Below are 19,368 nucleotides of genomic sequence, written 5' to 3' on the forward strand. Positions count from 1 at the left end.
AACAAGTCTTTGATTAAAAAACAAAAGCTTGATTATTGCGAAATATCGATGCTTGACACACATTTGAGTTCCTTTAGAATCCTCCAGTGGTTGTCATCCAGACCCGGAGATGTATTAAATTTGCCCCGTAGTTATAAGACTTAATCTCTTGTTGCATATGTTTGTCTGAATACTTTTAACAATCAGATTATTTTTTTGTTCATCTTATCAACTTCCCTTTGTTTTGCCGGAGACTGTGCTCCTTTCTTTTTAGCCTTATCCTCCTAGATAACGTGATAGTATTAGAAAGTGAGGGGGGGGGTAGTGTGGGATGTTTTGAGGGTAGATCTTCCCTGGGAGAGTTGGGAGGTGTCCTTCAGAGCTGAGCAAGAGTGATGATAAAGGAAGCACAGCTGGCGGGCCTCTTTAGGTAGTGTTCCTCTCCTCACAATGCCCCAGACAGCATTGCAGGGAAGAGACCCTAAGGCATAGTCACATGGTAGGAGAGTAAGCTCCATAGATGAGACATTACAGAATCCAGCATCCTAAATTCTTATCTCACACAAACATCCTCATGAAGCCGAGCTCAGATGGTAGGCAGATTCCTATGGGAGAAGAAACTGAATTGTCACAAGGCTTTATAATTAAGAGCGAGCAGCAAGATTCCCACAAACATTTCATGTTCTCATTTCATGCAGCTCTAAAGCCAGTTCACTGCTGACAGTACAGCTCCCCATACAGACCATAAACATACCCCCTCTGTTGCAACTTTATTGTGGTTTTTACATGTGATTCACAAAGTAAGTTTCCAAGGCTGGAGCTTGGGACAGAGCTGGAAGGGGTCAGGCAAAATAGGCAACTTTTTCATGCTTCCCATCCCTGGGATATAAAAAGAGAAATCTGGGTTGGATTGTGAAGGGCAGGAAGGGAAAGAACTGTGGCTTCTCAGGGTCTGCAGAATAGCCACAGAAGGTTTTTTTCCCCCTCAGATTCCAGTTGTGCTGCCAGTAGCCTCCCATCCGGGTTTCTTGGCTGGAGAACTTCAGATTTTGGATGAACAATATTCTCTATACGCCAGCATAATAATTGCAGTGGTCTGAGCAGGAAGCCATAGCTTCACCATTTTTTATCCTTTGTCTTAGCTAAGTGTTCGAAGGAAAAATGCAAAGGAAATGTTCGGTGGCTTCTTCAAAAGTGTGGTGAAGAGCGCTGATGAAGTTTTGTTCTCTGGGGTAAAGGTAGGAGCTCTTGCAAAAGTCATACTTGCTTCTCTTGAGGAAATGTTTACCTTGTTGAGACTTCGGTTTGTCTTGGATTTCTAAATACAGAGTTGGAAACCCTTTTCCCTTGTTCTGTTCGAAGGGTACCTTTCCTGTGTGGCTTATCTTATTTGGCTTGAAATAAGAGGAGACGGAGCAAATTTGGCAATCCTCCTTTGGTAAAAAGATTACTCCGTACTACTCTTGAAACTGTCTTTACTGGAGAATGTGAGCTATGAAATTCAGATATATCTGGAGGAGAGCAGTTTTCCAAATATTAACTTGCACAAAATCATTCAGGTTTTGTTTATTTTTTAAGCGAAAGATTTCGGAGACAATCAGCCAGGAAGTCCTCCTGCACAAACCTTGGCACGTGCTCTAGAAGTCTTTACATGTTATAAAGGTTGTTCATTTGTGAGGGTAACATCTCATTGCCTGGGCCAAAAGATTATTTTTGGTACTATCACCACTCCTGCATCTCTTTTTCCAGGAGGTGGATGATTTCTTTGAGCAAGAGAAGACTTTCCTTGTGACCTACTACAACAGAATTAAGGATGCGTGTGCAAAGGCAGATAAAATGACAAGATCACATAAAAGTACGTAACTTCTGCTGAGTTCCTTTATTTGAGTTTTTTCTAAATGCTTCTCTGGAGGCAAGACTAAGCTGTTTGCCTTCTTACATCAATAGATGTTGCAGATGACTACATCCACACTTCACTGTGCATGAACAGCTTGGCACTGGAAGAGCCAACTGCCATTAAAAAGTAAGTCAGTCACTTTAAGTGGTGGTTCTAATAAGGGCTGCACATCCCAATGAGTGACCTTGCTAAATAAAGGCTAACGTGTTGAATCTGTCAAAGAATTGGGTCAATTCAAGCTTAAATTTACTGCAATATTAAGGAGTGGATTACACTTTATAAACTAACTAGAGGCATCTATGGAATCAGGGCAACCTGGAAATCCCTCCCCTTTCTCCTTGAAGTGACAATCAGGTGCTTTAAATTTTCATTCCATTCTGGAACACTTTTCGTTCTTGAACAAAGCAGTAAAGTGCACCTTTAAGACCAACTAAGTTTTATTCAGAATGTAAGCTTTCAGGGAAAGCCGACAGGAGATGAAATGTCTCTGGTTCGGGAGGACTCATCTCAAAGAGATGAAGGGTTGGCTGCTATTTTTCTACCGGGTAACGGATCAGAGTTGTCCACTGTGATGGTTACAAACAGTATGGACTGTCTGCCAGAGTCTCGAGGCGGCAGGAGGAAGGTGGTGGGCCTAGCTTGCCTGGGAAATTATAGATGTTTGTATGCAAATGCTAGAAGTGTTCGAAGTAAAATTGGTGAATTGGAATGTTTAGTGTTGGGAGAAAACATAGACATTGTGGGAATTTCAGAAACTTGGTGGAATGAGGAGAATCAGTGGGACACGGTGATTCCTGGATATAAGTTATATCGGAAGGATAGGGAGGGAAGGGTTGGAGGTGGGGTGGCTCTGTATGTCAGAGAGGATATACGGCCCAGTAAGACTGAGGTCAGAGAATTAGATTCCCTTTTAGAAATGCTTTGGGTTGAAATAGAGGGCCCAAAAGGAAATTTAACTATGGGAGTTTGTTATCGCCCACCAAATCAAAAGAGAGAGGATGATTATAATATGATTGAAGGCTTAAAGATAGCGGCTAAACGTAAAAACTGTGTCGTAATAGGTGATTTTAACTACCCGCAGATTGATTGGGTCAATATGTGTTCTGGTCGAGAGAAAGAGATTGAGTTTCTTGATGTTCTCAATGACTGTGCTATGGAGCAGATGGTCTCAGAACCTACCAGGGGTGGGGCGATCCTGGATTTGGTCCTAAGTAATGCCCAAGACTTGGTGAGAGATGTAAAAGTGATTGCGCCACTTGGGAGCAGTGACCATAATGTTATTGATCTCACCGTTTGTATAAATAGGGAGGTGCCCAAAAAGACCGCCACAACCACGTTTAACTTTATAAGGGGTAAATTCACTGATGAGGAGGCAGGTGAGGAGGAAACTGAAAAGAAAGGTAAATACGGTCAAAACCCTTGGGGAAGCTTGGAGACTACTTAAAACTATAATCCTAGAAGCTCAGATAAAATACATACCACAAGTTAGGAAAGGCACAAACAGGCATAAGAAAAGGCCTGCATGGTTAACAAACAAAGTAATGGAAGCTGTAAAAGGTAAGAAGAACTCCTTTAAGCGGTGGAAAACCAGTCCAAGTGAGATTAGTAAAAAGGAACACAGGCTGTGGCAAATCAAATGCAAGACTGTGATCAGGCAGGCAAAAAGGGACTATGATGAGCATATTGCAAAAAACATAAAGACCAACAATAAAAATTTCTTCAAATATATTAGAAGTAGGAAACCAGCCAGGGAGGCAGTGGGGCCCTTGGATGACCATGGGGTAAAAGGATTACTGAAGGAGGATAGGGAAATGGCTGAGAAGCTGAATGAATTTTTTGCCTCGGTCTTCACTGTGGAAGATGAGAACTTTTTGCCAGCCCCAGAACCACTAATTTTGGAAGGGGTGTTGAAAGACCTGAGTCAGATTGAGGTGACAAAAGAGGAGGTCCTACAACTGATGGACGAATTAAAAACTAATAAGTCACCGGGTCCGGATGGCATACATCCGAGAGTTCTGAAAGAACTCAAAGTTGAACTTGTGGATCTTCTAACAAAAATCTGTAATCTTTCATTGAAATCTGCCTCCGTTAGGACTGGAAGGTAGCAAATGTCACCCCCATCTTTAAAAAGGGTTCCAGAGGAGATCCGGGAAATTACAGGCCAGTCAGTCTGACTTCAATACCGGGAAAGTTGGTAGAAAGCATTATCAAGGACAGAATGAGTAGGCACATTGATGAACACGGGTTATTGAGGAAGACTCAGCATGGGTTCTGTAAGGGAAGATTTTGCCTCACTAACCTGTTACATTTCTTTGAGGGGGTGAACAAACATGTGGACAAAGGAGACCCGATAGATGTTGTTTATCTTGACTTCCAGAAAGCTTTTGATAAAGTTCCTCATCAAAGGCTCCTTAGAAAGCTTGAGAGTCATGGAGTAAAAGGAAAGGTCCTCTCATGGATCAAAAACTGGCTGAGTAATAGGAAGCAGAGAGTGAGTATAAATGGGCAGTCTTCGCAGTGGAGGACGGTAAGCAGTGGGGTGCCGCAGGGCTCGGTACTGGGTCCCATGCTCTTTAACTTGTTCATAAATGATTTAGAGTTGGGAGTGAGCAGTGAAGTGGCCAAGTTTGCGGATGACACTAAATTGTTCAGGGTGGTGAGAACCAGAGAGGATTGTGAGGAACTCCAAAGGGATCTGTTGAGGCTGGGTGAGTGGGCGTCAACGTGGCAGATGCGGTTCAATGTGGCCAAGTGCAAAGTAATGCACATTGGGGCCAAGAATCCCAGCTACAAATAAAAGTTGATGGGGTGTGAACTGGCAGAGACTTACCAAGAGAGAGATCTTGGGGTCGTGGTAGATAACTCACTGAAAATGTCAAGACATTGTGCGTTTGCAATAAAAAAGGCCAACGCCATGCTGGGAATTATTAGGAAGGGAATTGAAAACAAATCAGCCAGTATCATAATGCCCCTGTATAAATCGATGGTGCGGTCTGATTTGGAGTACTGTGTGCAGTTCTGGGCGCCGCACCTCAAAAAGGATATTATAGCATTGGAGAAAGTCCAGAAAAGGGCAACTAGAATGATTAAAGGGCTGGAACACTTTCCCTAGGAAGAAAGGTTGAAACGCTTGGGACTCTTTAGCTTGGAGAAACGTCGACTGCGGGGTGATATGATAGAGGTTTACAAGATAATGCATGGGATGGAGAAAGTAGAGAAAGAAGTACTTTTCTCCCTTTCTCACAATACAAGAACTCGTGGGCATTCGATGAAATTGCTGAGCAGACAGGTTAAAATGGATAAAAGGAAGTCCTTCTTCACCCAAAGGGTGATTAACATGTGGAATTCACTGCCACAGGAGGTAGTGGCGGCCACAAGCATAGCCAGCTTCAAGAGGGGTTTAGATAAAAATATGGAGCGGAGGTCCATCAGTGGCTATTAGCCACTGTGTGTGTGTGTGTGTGTATATATATAAATTTTTTGCCACTGTGTGACACAGAGTGTTGGACTGGATGGGCCATTGGCCTGATCTAACATGGCTTCTCTTATGTTCTTATGTTCATATGCTCTTAAGCAGACTTCATCAGACAAACTGGTAATGGAAGCAGCAATTCTTAATATAAGTGGGCAGTGTAGAATCATGGGAATGTTTTTATCAGATTAAAAGAATTACAAATAGGAATCTGTGTTTGTTAGCGTTAGGACAAAGCAGGGCTGAAACAACACTGGAGGGTGATAAAAAGCAGACTGCTGTTGTAGGTGCAAAGTGCCATAAATCTAGGTAACATTCTGGCTTTGTTAGTTTAAATAGAGGACATGGTTTCTCAAGAGATTATAACATCCATTATAGTTTGCCATTAGAAAAAAAGGAAGACATTAAAATACAGTGGAGGATAGGTTGGTATATGCAATAAGACAAACAGCCAATATCCCTCATTTGAGTATGTCAGTGCAAAAAAACAAACCCCCCAAATGTTCTGATATTCTGATACATGATCTCTCCAGTCCCTCCTGCTCAGTTAGACATAACTCCTTAGGTGCCAGTTCCTTTCATCCACTGACCTTTTGTGGGGGCTCATTTGTACCTACCCCTCAAATGGTGGTGGAAAAGTGCTGTCAAGTTGCAGCTGACTGACCCCATAAGGTTTTCAAGGCAAGAGATATTCAAAGGGGGATTGCCATTGCTCACCTTTGTGTATCAACCACGTACTTCCTTGGTGGTCTCCCATCCAAATACTAACTAGGGTTGATCTTACTTAGCTTCCGGGATCTGACAAGAATGAGCTAGCCTGAGACATCCAGATGAGGGACCCCACAGAAAATTGTACTTTAAAGTACCTGCCGCAGTACAGACTGCAGAGTGGAGACATAACATTTCCTGCATGCTTTGGTGTCAGGTGCTTTCCCTTGATAGGAACAGGTACTCTGAAAAGTAAGGTAGGTGCAAATTGCCCGTCTTCCTGGGCTCCCCATTCCAGATCTTAGTTTGATTGCTTGCCCCAATTGGTTGCTAACTGAAAAAATAAGGAAAGAGCAAGAGTCCTGTCGCACCTTAAAGACTTAACAAAATTTGTGGCAGGATATAAGCTTTCATGAATCACTGCTCTGTTCTTCGGATGTTTTCTTTAGGTATCTGGAGAAGTGAGCAGCGGCTCATGAAATCTCTTGCTCTTTTCTGCTGTTTATAGACAAATGCAGCGACCCATCTTGAAAGAATAAGACTTATTTTCGTTTCTTTCCCCCTGCTTTATTCCACTGAATCTTCGTATTCCAGTGCAGCCTCAAAAGTATCCTCTTGGTCCTCCCTGGTTTTTGACTTTCTGTGTGACGTCTTTGAAGCCTCTGCCAGAAGTCTGCACTGGAATCTCATTCCCATCTGGCCACATGATTTGCCATAGGAGGAGCATGCAATAACCTGGGTGCCCATTCTTCAGATTATCTGTGGAATTAGGTGGTTCTCTGGTCAGGGTGCAGGGTGTCCTCAGTGCATGACTTTGCCCTTTCCCATGGCTGTTTAGTATTTATTTACTTTGTACCCTGCCTTTCTCCTCAGCGGGTGTTCTCCTCTCCTCCATTTTACCCTCAAAACAACCCTATGAGGTAGGTTGAGTTGAGAGAGTACGACTGGCCCAAGGTCATTCAGTGAACTTCCATGACATGAGCGGGGACTCAAATCCAGGTCTTCCAGATATTAGTTCAGCACTCTTACAGTACAATCCTAAACAGAGTTACTCCAGTCTAAGCCCATTCATTTCAACGGGCTTAGACTGGAGTAACGTTTCTTAGGATTGCATGGTTAATCACTGCACCGCACTGGCTGTTTTCCTTTTGTGCCCCCAGTGGCTCTTTTTGGCTTAAGAGTCTGGGGTTTTTTTCTATAACATGTAAAAAGGTAAAGGTAGTCCCCTGTGCAAGCACCAGTCGTTTTTGACTCTGGGGTGACGTTGCTTTTACAACATTTTACGGGGTGGTGTCATGAGCCCTGACGAAGAGCTGGAAAGGTTAACAGACCTGGAAGAGTTGCCAGCCAGTTCCTCAGCTGAACAAACAGCAGCTGGCCCATCAATCACTCTCCAGGCACCAGTGTCAGCTGTTGACCATCAATCTCCTCCAAGCTCTCCTCCTCCCAGCTCAAGAGTTTGAAGCAGGCTCCGGAAAGAACTTTCAGAGCGAAGACATGAGGCACGCCAAGGCTTCAGATCTCTCAGCCCTGAGTTCTAGCAGAGTCACTGCCACCCAGGGAGCAGGCTGATTGAGATTCCCATATAGCTCCCACCCAGGACCTGATAACCTTGTGGAAGCAACAAGTCTATTCTCTGGCTTACATCCACGCTCCTTCCTGATTCCTGATCCTGACCTGCTTGATTTCCTTGGCACCCTGACCTTTTGGCTTTTGGACATTGACTTCTGATTCCTGTTTGTGATTCTGCATTGGTCACTTGGCTCCTGCTTGACTTCCTGGACTTTGACCTTGGACTGGCTTTGGACTCCTGCTTGCCTGCACCCTGAGAATGTGACAGGTGGTTTGCCATTGCCTTCCCCAGTCTTTTACACTCCCCCCCCCCCCAGCAAGCTGGGTACTCATTTTACCGACCTCGGAAGGATGGAAGGCTGAGTCAACCTGGAGCCAGCTACCTGAACTAGCTTCCGCTGGGATCGAACTCAGGTCGTGAGCAGAGAGTTTGGACTGCAGTACTGCAGCTTTACTACTCTGTGCCACGGGGCATGTAAATTGGTTTAAATATTCTTAGTGCTGTTTTTCCCAAGAGCAAGATCTTGGAAATCTGACTTTCCTTTCTCTCTCCTCTACAGGTACTTGCTGAAAATTGCTGAGCTTTTTGAGAAACTCAGGGTAATCTACTTGACTTTGTTTAAGTTATACTCCCACTTGCCTCCCCTTTGCCAAAAACTCCAAGGCATGGAGTATTTACATTTGATTTTTTTTTAAGTTGTCATTTTCTCCATAGAAAATAGAGAATCGGGTGTCTTCTGATGAAGATTTGAAGCTCTCAGAGCTACTGAGATATTATATGCTCAATATAGAAGCAGCAAAAGTGAGTCTTCAGATTTTTCTCCCAACGTTCTCATAAAACAAGTTTGGCTGAACTGTGTCTTAAATAAAGAACCTTAGTACTACATAAATGTGCTCCACAAAATCTTGTGTCTGAAGGTTAACTGGGTATTGTATATTGACACTTGATCCTTATTGCTAGTGGAGTTCATTTTCACTCACTGTGATGCAGAACTTCCGACCACTGCTATGCATGAAGTTCATTCCTGTAATGCCAACCTTATGCTCCTCCTTTTCCCTTTGCAAAATCTGTGGCCGTTGTGTATAAGAAATAGTATAATGCGAGGTTCTCTGATGTAGTGTCAAGGGTGGGAAACTTGGAGTGGGGAGAAGCAAGTTTCTGGTTCCCATTCAGCCATAGATGACTTTATGGTGGTCCTCCTGGGCTCTCCTCTATCGATGTAGTTTCATTGACAGGGTGACTTTGTTTAGCAGTGTTGTAAATAAAATAAGCTGGGTAAGGGTATGTTGTTAACCTCTCACGCCTATTACCTGCTTACCAAAAACAGGGCAAAAAGTGATTTGTCCTTAATTGGGGCTTCATTATAAGCTAATACTGCCTACTCCCTTTGAAGGAAGGTTCCAAGTAGTGGCAGCCACAGCAGAAGGGGGGGGAAAAACCTTTCAGGATATATTATGAAGGATTGGCGTCCATCACATTCTATAACTATCGACCCACTTGTTTTCTCAATTTTGCAGCCACATGTTCTGAGTCAAAGTGGATTGGTTAAGTGGTTCATCTGCTTTTTTTTCCAGCTTTCTAGCATCATAAACCCTGAAAACCGTTAATAAAATTGAGTCTGCTTGTCCTGTTAATATGACAGTGGAGGAGAATGAGCTGGTAGAAGGTATAAGTCGGCCATATTTCAGAACTGACCTTACCTGGATAGCCCAGGGTAGCCCAGTTTTTGTTGGATCTTGGAAGCTAAACAGGGTCAGCCCTGCTTAGTACTTGGATGGGAGACCTTCAAGGAATGCCAGGGCTGTGACACAAAAGCAGGCAATGCCAAATCACCTCTGAATGTCTCTTGTTTTGAAAGCCCTATGGCAGGGGTGGCCAACGGTAGCTCTCCAGATGTTTTTTGCCTACAACTCCCATCAGCCCCAGCCAGCATGTCCATGCTGGCTGGGGCTGATGGGAGTTGTAGGCAGAAAACATCTGGAGAGCCACCGTTGGCCACCCCTGCGCTATGGGATCACCATAAATCAGCTGTGACTTGATGGCACTTCTCACCATTTCAGAACTATCTACTGTAGAATGGCTGACCTGGAGCAGTAAGAATTTTCCATTGTGATGCAGGGGTCTGCAGGTCCCAGCTATTTTTGTGCTTGCTTGAAACATACCTTTTAACTTCCCCTTTTAGAAGTTTAGGCTGTGTTTTAAAAATGCCATTATGTTGCAGGAACTGCTCGTTCACTAGGAATCCATAGTTCAGCTCCACAAAGTCGAGGATGCCACTTTGAGAGCACAAAGTCAACCAGCATTGGATTAAATGCCATTTCCAAGCAATGGAAGGCCAAGAGAGTGTGTGTATATGGTACAGACATAACGGGAAGAGCGAGTCTCCTTTTCCAAAGAGCACGCAGTATCTTCAGCCTACTTCCCAATCTGTTGTGAAGCTGGAATGGAAGGGCTGGGCTGGGCAACATCTGACTTTGGTGACTGCTGTTTCACTGCATGGGACTTCTGAAAACGAGCAAAGGCCTGGCATGAACTGTGCAGTAGGGCAGGTTATTAGCTGCAGTAGAGAGGGAGATGGTTCTTTTGCCCCCTGCCCCTTCACTTCCTCTCCCACCTCCCTAAAATCACTAGCAGAACCCTGCAGGTGTCAGACACATCTCTTAAGGCTCATTCACCTCAACCCCTCTGATGGATGCAATTGAAGTGATAGTCCACTCATTCCCTCATAGGAAATCCTTCCAGAAATGGTACTTACCTGAGGACCTGAACCTTTCCCTCTAGCATCATGAGCGTTCCTGATTTGAAAAAAGAGGGCAGTACCTTCACCTTGCTTTGCCTTGAGCTATCATGTGACATCATCTGCAGCCCTCAGGGCCTTCTGCATAAAAAAAGGGAATCTTTCAGTGTGTCCATTCAAAGCAGTGTCCAGTCCCTGTTTTTCCTTGTTTACGGAAGAAAATGGAGAAGCTCTCTCCTCCACTATCAACTAGTTTGCCCTTTGTACCAGTCAGGAGAAGATGAAGAAGAAGATATTGGATTTATATCCCGCCCTCCACTCCGAAGAGTCTCAGAGCGGCTCACAATCTCCTTTACCTTCCTCCCCCACAACAGACACCCTGTGAGGTAGAAGAAGATATTGGATTTATATCCTGCCCTCTACTCCGAAGAGTCTCAGAGTGGCTCACAATCTCCTTTACCTTCCTCCCCCCCCCCACAACAGACACCCTGTGAGGTAGATGAAGATATTGGATTTATATCCCGCCCTCCACTCTGAAGAGTCTCAGAGCGGCTCACAATCTCCTTTCCCTTCCTCTCCCACAACAAACACCCTGTGAGGTGGGTGGGGCTGGAGAGGGTTCTCACAGCAGCTGCCCTTTCAAGGACAACCTCTGCCAGAGCTATGGCTGACCCAAGGCCATGCTAGCAGGTACAAGTGGAGGAGTGGGGAATCAAACCCGGTTCTCCCAGATAAGAGTCCGCACACTTAACCACTACACCAAACTGGCTCTCCAGGAGGCAGAACCTTATAACGCTGCATGGTATGTGATCTCACACAATCCCTGTGAAGAACAGAAAATGAAACCTTACTCATGAATTTCTATCATTGAATATGTAAATGCCATCTAATCTTCTAACAAATCTAAAATGAAAGTTATGAAGTTCCAGAAATATTTAAACCTCAATAGATGAGGGTTTTTTTTCCCCTCTTAAAGTCTTTCTCAGTAATAGATTTTACAAGTCCAGTAGTTTTATCCAGTAGTTTTAACAACTTCATCCAGAAGTCTGGCCTGGCTGATGACTTGGACTGTAGCAGTTGTCTCAGTGGCTGCAGCAGAAGATAGTGTCATTTGATCAGGGAGGAAGCGTAGGATTCCTGTCCCATCCTTCCTTGCAATTCCTTCTTTCTGGCTATTTTATAGACCATGTAAGGTGGTCTGATGCCTATGCAGTGTGGCAATATGGCCAGGTTGCTTATTTTAGCATTCAGTATTTTCTTGAGCACATGACTTGAGTGTTTGGATTTCTTTAATTCTTAAAGCAAGATGTTCTGTGATCCTTCAGTATACTCACATTCATTGGAAGCTCCATCCACTGACCAGTGGTTGAGAGCAACTCCTGCACAGAATTGCCTCCTCCTTTGATGGACTGGGTCCACTTGCCCTGGATGGAGCGGAGTTGGCTCTTGCAGAGCAGGTTGAGAGCTTTGCTCCTGCACCCGGCCTTGCTGCTTGGAAAGTAGGTTGATACTGGGGGCCCAAAACACATTCTATCAGCTGTGTGTGGTTTACCAACTCTCTCCTTTTTAAAAATGTTGCTCATCTGGCTGCACTGATCCTTGCTACTGTAATCTCGTGGTTGGATCACTGTAATGCACTCTGTATTGGCCTGCCTTTGAATACGATCCAGAAATTGCAGTTGGTCCACAGTGCAGCAACAGGAGCTAGCCAACCGGAACATAACGTTGCCTAGTTTGAAACAGCTATGCTGGCTTCCAGTTTGTTTCTGGTTTCAGTTCAATGCAGTGGTTATGATCTTTAGAGCCTTTCATGACCTGGGACCAATATGTATGAAGAGCCATCTATTCTCATCAGTTCTGTGCACCAGCCACAGACTTCAGACTGCCACCTACTAGCAGTTCGCTCACTTAGGGTGGTGCATCTGGCATCAGTGAGAGCCCAGACCTTTTCCAGTGCTGCTCCTGCTTGGTGGAACTGGAGATCTTCAGGAGGCTCTGAACAGTAGGAATCTTTCAGGGGAGGTATTTGAGGCTTATTTTTGTTACATTCTATGATGTGATGATGAGCCAAGGGGAAAGGTGGGGAAAGAATACTTCTATAAATGCAGAAAAAGGGTTCCTTTAGGCCAACCTTCACTTAAAACTCAAAAGCCTATGGCCAGTTTGGTGTAGTGGTTAAGTGTGCGGACTCTTATCTGGGAGAACCGGGTTTCATTCCCCACTCCTCCACTTGCACCTGCTGGAATGGCCTTGGGTCAGCCATAGCTCTGGTAGAGGTTGTCCTTGAAAGGGCAGCTGCTGTGAGAGTCCTCTCAGCCCCACCCATCTCACAGGGTGTTTGTTGTGGGGGAGGAAGGTGAAGGAGATTGTAGGCCACTCTGAGACTCTGTCCTTGAAAGGGCAGCTGCTAGGAGAGCCCTCTCCAGCCCCACCCACCTCACAGGGTGTCTGTTGTGGGGGGAGGAAGGTAAAGGAGATTGTGAGCCTCTCTGAGACTCTTCGGAGTGGAGGGCGGGATAGAAATCCAATAAAAAAAATCCCTCCTTCTTGGTCATACTGTTGTAGAAATGTTAGCTTCTTTACACAAACACAACTGTTTTTACAACAATTAAATACTAGCTATGTGCATTAGTGCTGAAATGATGCAAGTACTGTTGGATTTTCTGGTATCACCTTGGAAATGTTAGTTTCTTGGCTCCCACAGCTGTCCAGATGTTGAGATCCTTTATGCCTTTCATCCTCACCCCTTTGCTCCTCTCCATCTGTTCCCAAGTTCAGTGGGAATCCTTTCTTCATGGAGTTGTGTGTGTTTACTGAAGTGCTGCTTGAGATAGATACTTGAATTAAATGGACATAACTTGCTCTTTTCAGGATCTCCTGTACAGGCGTACACGGGCCCTTGTGGACTACGAGAATTCAAATAAAGCTCTGGATAAAGCACGGCTGAAAGGCAAAGATATCAGGCAGGCAGAAGCACACCAGCAGGAGTGCTGTCAAAGATTTGAAAAACTTTCTCTCTCTGCCAAACAAGGTAAAGCCCACTTCATGGGAACGAGACTGATCTCATGGCAGCATCAGGGGACGCCTCCTCAGGCTGTGAGAAAGTGCTGCCTTTAGCAGGATGGTTTGATGGAGTCCACAAGAGAGCCCCGTGGTGCAGAGTGGTAAAGCTGCAGTACTGCAGTGGGAGCCCTCTGCTCACGACCTGAGTTCGATCCCAGCAGAAGCTGGTTCAGGTAGCTGGCTCCAAGTTGACTCAGCCTTCCATCCTTCCGAGGTCGGTCAAATGAGTACACAGCTTGCTGGGGGGAAAGTGGAGATGACTGGGGAAGGCAATGGCAAACCACCCCATAAAAAGCCTGCCGTGAAAACATAAAAGCTACGTCACCCCAGAGTCGAAAACGAGGGGACTACCTTTACCTTTTTTGATGGAGGCCAGCCCTTCATCTATGGCAAAGCTGTGCACATGCATGATGTATTACATCCACAGCATCTCAGTCTACATATATGGGTAGAAAACTTTACCTAGTGATGTGATAAAGGTGCAATGCCAAGTCACTAGTGTAGAAGGTACTTTTCCCTCTGAAATAAATAGTAACACACACTGAGAAAACATGTCTTTAGAAGCATATACTGGCTGTCTCCTACACACATGTACAGGGGAATACATCTCTACACTCTATTTCCCCAGTAATTTCTGTATGTTGTTGTTCTCTCTGTGGCAGAATTGAACAACTTTAAGCGGAAACGAATAGCAGCATTTCGTAAAAATCTAATTGAGATGACTGAACTGGAGATCAAACATGCAAAGGTATGTGTGTTTTTTTTCCAACTAGGATTTGCATCTAGAGCCTTTTTACAGAAACTTGGTGAAAATTAGTTGCTCTTTAAGCACATCAGTAAAGAGACCTCTGACTTGCCCATCCAGGTCATATATAACAGCCTTGACCTTTATCACTGTTTCAGTCTGCATGCACAATTCTGATATCAACGGCCATTATCTCCAGTTAAATTGAACTAAAACCTATTGAATTTTAGTACATCTTAACAGATCCTTTATTATTTTTATTATCCCATTGCAAATGCTTTCTGTGCACTGGAGACTTGCATTTCTGAATCGGTTCTGAATTTCAGGAAAATCAGATGGAGACTTCGATTGAACAATAAATAGAAATAGTTGTTTCACTGTAAAATTACATGGGGGGTTGTTCAGATGCCCACCAAATGTTTTTAGAAAGTAGGTGTGGTTCTTAACTAGCAGGGGTTCAGCCGCCCTGAGCCTGCTTCAGCGGGGAGGGTGGATATAAATTAAAAATTATTATTATTATTATTATTGGCCACTGGAGATCAATTGGTTGTGCAGATTAAGGCACTGTTTTGGCAGCAGCTGCCAACACTGTGTTGGTTTTATTCTCACTTCTCGTGAGTATATGCATTACCTAAGAATCTGAAAGCCAGATTGGGGGAGGAAGGGAGAGATGTTATGTCACCTTGCAGATTTAATATAGGTTGGGAGGATTTTAAGGTCTCATGTAACACATCTTGATGGAGAAGGTGGCTTGTTGTTCTCCAAAGTATGATTTACCCTCATCTTCTTTGTCTTTCAGAACAATGTATCTGCCCTACAAAGCTGTATTGATTTATTAAAGAACTAAAAACATTTTTAGTTCACTCTGTGTGTACATGGAGTATCAACAACTACACTCAACCATATCTACTCTGGCTTCTTTTTATGGAAAGGTTTTGTTTGGAATAATACTTTAACTAATATTTGGATTTTGGTGATAGAAACATTATAGTGCATACAAGTCTAAGTTACAACTAACCTTAAGTGTCCTCAGACAAGGGAACTATATATTGGCTTGATATCTGCTAAACTGCTGTCAGGGTTGAAACCTGGTTTCCAGAGAAGCTTTGCTACTGCAAGGGAGGTGTATATTGAAAATGACTGTCATAGATGCAAACAGCTCATGTTATATCTGCAGATTACTGGAGCATTTTTATATGGAAATACCTAAACATTCCATTTTGGAGATTTCTATTGCAATAATGTTTTGGATTCAATATTTGTATGCTTTTGAGCAAATACCAAATAAAGGTATGTAATCATTGGTCTGTTCATTTAGTTTAGTACTTTAATGGGCATTATTCCTCTTCCTTGCTGAAGCCACAAGATACAAACGACTGCTGCTACTTTTCATGTGGGACTTAAGAGTAAGCCTAGAAACTTGCCCAAATCAAGCCCCATCTTGGATAAACTATGGTGCTTAAGGGAGGCCGTGGTGAAGTCCTTGGCATTTATAAATACATGGCTTAGAAAGCACTTCCATACGCTTGTAAAATGTTCTGGTATTGTTAATGTTTCAGCGTGTGTGGAACTCCTATGCATAACTGAAAGGCAAAATTAACTAGCCAGTACACTTGGACAATTTAGCTTCAGTGTCTTGTGTGGATGTCAATGAACATAAGCAAGGATTTTTATTCAGCTTCTGTATTAGGGTCTGTATCTGGAAAAAGTTTCAATACTCTTTATAGTTCCTTGTCTCTATTGTGTTGCCTAGAAGGCAATGGGCTCACAGGGATGACTCACCCAGGAGGATTCCATCTTTGGTGTCCTGTACTTTATTTTATTTAGGTTATTTATAGTCCATCTTTCTCACAGGGACTCGGGGTGGATTACACATAGCGAGGCACTGCAGTCAACAAAACGGGACATTCAGTAACCAATGCATTAGGTTCTTAGAAGTCTGGAACCACCAGGGAGAACTGAAGCCTAGCACGAGTATTCACATGGCACATTACGCAGTATAGAAATGACTGGTGTTCTTTGTTTATATTGATTCTATGCATTCTTCGTTTTTAATTGACTTTCTAAAAGTTTAAAATCCTTGTTTCCACATGCTTAATAAATTTGGTTCAGGTTTGGTCACTGCTTTTGATTTACCTTAGAGCTGTGTCAGCTCTATTGCTACCAGTGCATTTTTAAATAACTTTCATTTTTAAAATTTCAGGAAATAGAATGGCACCATGCAGTTTCTTACTGGTACTTCTTTCACAGATTGGTATCCTCCCCAAGCACTGCTTTTGTGGCATCCCACTCCTCCCAAAAGAGAGAGAATTAGGGGGTTGACTTTGCTTCAGAGCAGTGGTCTCCAACCTTTTTGGCACCAGGGACCGGTTTTGTGGAAGACCATTTTTCCATGGATGGGGGTGGGGGGAGGATGGTTTCGGGATGATACAGTTGTGCACTTTATTTTGGTGTGGTGGTTAAGTGTGCGGACTCTTATCTGGGAGAACCGGGTTTGATTCCTCACTCCTCCACTTGCAGCTACTGGAATGGCCTTGGGTCAGCCATAGCTCTCATAGAGGTTGTCCTTGAAATGGCAGCTTCTGGGAGAGCTCTCTCAGCCCCACCCACCTCACAGGGTGCCTGTTGTGGCGGAGGAAGATAAAGGAGATTGTGAGCCACTCTGAGATTTTGAGTTGTAGGGCAGGATATATATCCAATGTCATCTTATTATTATTACTACATTGTAATATATAATGAAATAATTATACAACTCACAGCCCAGTTGCTAACAGGCCACAGAACGGTACTGCTCCACGGACAGGGGGTTGGGGACCCCTACTTTAAAGCATTTTCTTTTTTATCTTTCATGAATTGTTATTAATTTCAAGTATTTTAAAGGACTGATGCGTCAAGCAGGCAGTCCATCAAAGAAGAGGGGTACATATTGGCATATATAAATGTAATATTGGCATATATATGAATGTAATAATGGCATATATGAATATAAGATTGGCATATAGGAATGCAAGGTAAGTTGTGAAGCCAAGTATCACCCTATCGCCATTCATGGCCTAAAGGAACCAGAAAGCACGTTGCATGAAAGCAGAACAAATGCTATGCCATTTGCTGGTATTTGCATTCAGCCGAGTGTTGCGGCTGTTCAGTGTTCAAGGTTACATGAGATTGATTTGTCAAATATTTGTTAGCAACAATGACCCTGAGTTATCAGTGGCAAGCACCACGGCAGTATCAGGCGCATAAGTTGCCGCTAGTAGCTATTAACAGACTGACCCTTTGGGATGTTGTCTTCCTTTAGGGTCACAACAGCCCAAAAGAGGGGAAGGCTTGCTTATGAGAATCGTAAACGCACACTTTGCCAAGCCTTCATGTATGCATTTGCTAAAATCACTGATGCACATAGAAAGTAGGCCCATTCCACAGTCTGGGCACTTGTCCCTCCCCCTTCCCGGATCACTGAAGGGTATGATGCAATTCCCCAGGCCGAAGGAGACCAAATTAAAGATCACTAGAGAGGGCCTTCTCCGTCACAGCCCCCTACTGGTGGAATCAACTGCCAGAGGAAGTGAGGGCTTTGCGGAGCCTTGTCCAGTTCCGCAAGGCCTGCAAGACTGCTCTCTTCCGGTTGGCGTTCAACTGACGCGGTAGGAAATCTGAAGAAATACCGTCGCCACTGAAAAACATGCAATATCAAAGAGATTAGCACCAAATTAATTCTGTCTGTTTTTAATTACTGAATGTGTGATTTTATAATATGTATTGATTTTAATTGTTTGTTGTGATTTTATATTGTGAGCCGCCCTGAGCCTGCTTTGGCAGGGAAATAAAATAAATAAATAAATAAATTAGACCCACCCACCCCCTTCCACCAGGGTAGATCACTGATACTGGCAATTACTGTGGGTTTCCAGCCTAGTCTGTGAAGTTTTCTGAGAGCTTTAAAAATTACCTGAGGGAGCCTAAGCACAAGTTTGGGAATCTCAGGTCTGCTGAGGTAAGAGTTGCTCTCTGGTGGGGCTGCTTTGTGGTTTCTGTGTTCTCTATCTCCTTCCTACTATGGGAAAGATCCACCTGCTTTTTATCCTTCTCGTGAGTTGTAGAGAACAGAGGGCTGCACCAGTCACCATAACAAAAGAAGGCAAGGCGGAATGCCAGTGGTGCAGTGAGAAAGTGAAAATTTGCTATGTGGATACTAAAAAAAGCCATTAGTGTTTCACACAGAGCTCCACCTGGGAATCTCTACATATATTTATCTCCAGCATTTTTCCTACAACTACTGAACTTACAGAGAAACAGACACACACACACACACACACGTCCCATATTACCTGTACCTTGGCTGCCAGTCTCAGACTAGAAGCCCCAGGGTATGAGCTTGACTTCCTGCCAGTGCTGTCTGGCCTCAGAGCAGTGGCAGGTCACAGGTACTGGCTTCCCTTTCACTTGTTAGTTTTCCCCGAGGCCCGCTTAGCCAGTATATCCTTGGGCATCCACAGCAGTGGGGGTGAGGGGGGAATTGTAAGGCCCTGCAATGAATGTGGCTTTCTGCCAATGCTGGGGTTGAGTGCCAGCTTGTCAGAGGCGCAAAAGGAAAAGATAAATTCATCTCCATACAATCCCAGCCTCAGCCTTGACCTGGTCACTCTGGCCCACAAGGATCAATGTCACAGTAACCTCGAAGGTTGTTGTAATGTACTCGGTGTGGTTGTGCTCTTAGAGACAACTGAAAAATTCCAGCTGGGTGCAGAACAGTCATATACTATCATGAGCTACCTGGAGTATGCACATTACACTTTTCTCCTTACCCTTGTGTGTTTCATGCACACACATCCTCCACCTGAGGTTCTCACAATTCTGTTGATAAGCAACTCTCTTGAAGACGGCAGGCAAGACTTTTCTAAAAAGGCATGACTGGTGGGTTTGAACACAGAACAATGAAGGGTGGAAATGGAGGCCGCAAAATGGCAGCAGAATGGCTTGCAGCAAGTGGCAAGATGGGGTCCATCTTCCCTATTTGTAGAAGGACAACAGATTCTAATACTGTTTTATACAGGAAACACATTTTATCTTAAGCCTAATAAGTTTCAGAAGAATTCCAGGTGCATACGGCAAACAATAATCTTAAAAAGGTAAAAGGTACTCCCCTGTGCAAACACCAGTCATTTCCGACTCTGGGGTGATGTCACATCACATT

The 19,368-nt window shown here is 43.9% G+C and overlaps 1 protein-coding gene across 1 annotated transcript in view; it reads left to right on the plus strand.

Moving 5' to 3' along the window:
• Positions 1 to 15,477, plus strand: part of SNX5 (sorting nexin 5) — a 37,293-nt gene extending 21,816 nt beyond the window's left edge. The window contains exons 6-13 of the mRNA XM_060254356.1: positions 1,122 to 1,217; positions 1,729 to 1,834; positions 1,927 to 2,002; positions 8,189 to 8,228; positions 8,344 to 8,430; positions 13,238 to 13,397; positions 14,092 to 14,177; positions 14,974 to 15,477. Coding sequence (XP_060110339.1) covers positions 1,122 to 1,217; positions 1,729 to 1,834; positions 1,927 to 2,002; positions 8,189 to 8,228; positions 8,344 to 8,430; positions 13,238 to 13,397; positions 14,092 to 14,177; positions 14,974 to 15,021 — 699 coding nt within the window. The 3' untranslated portion in view covers positions 15,022 to 15,477. The remainder of the gene's footprint in view (positions 1 to 1,121; positions 1,218 to 1,728; positions 1,835 to 1,926; positions 2,003 to 8,188; positions 8,229 to 8,343; positions 8,431 to 13,237; positions 13,398 to 14,091; positions 14,178 to 14,973) is intronic.
• Positions 15,478 to 19,368: the final 3,891 nt, after the last annotated feature.

Source organism: Heteronotia binoei, chromosome 14 (genome assembly GCF_032191835.1).
Source record: "Heteronotia binoei isolate CCM8104 ecotype False Entrance Well chromosome 14, APGP_CSIRO_Hbin_v1, whole genome shotgun sequence".
Classification (NCBI taxonomy): Eukaryota; Metazoa; Chordata; class Lepidosauria; order Squamata; family Gekkonidae; genus Heteronotia; species Heteronotia binoei.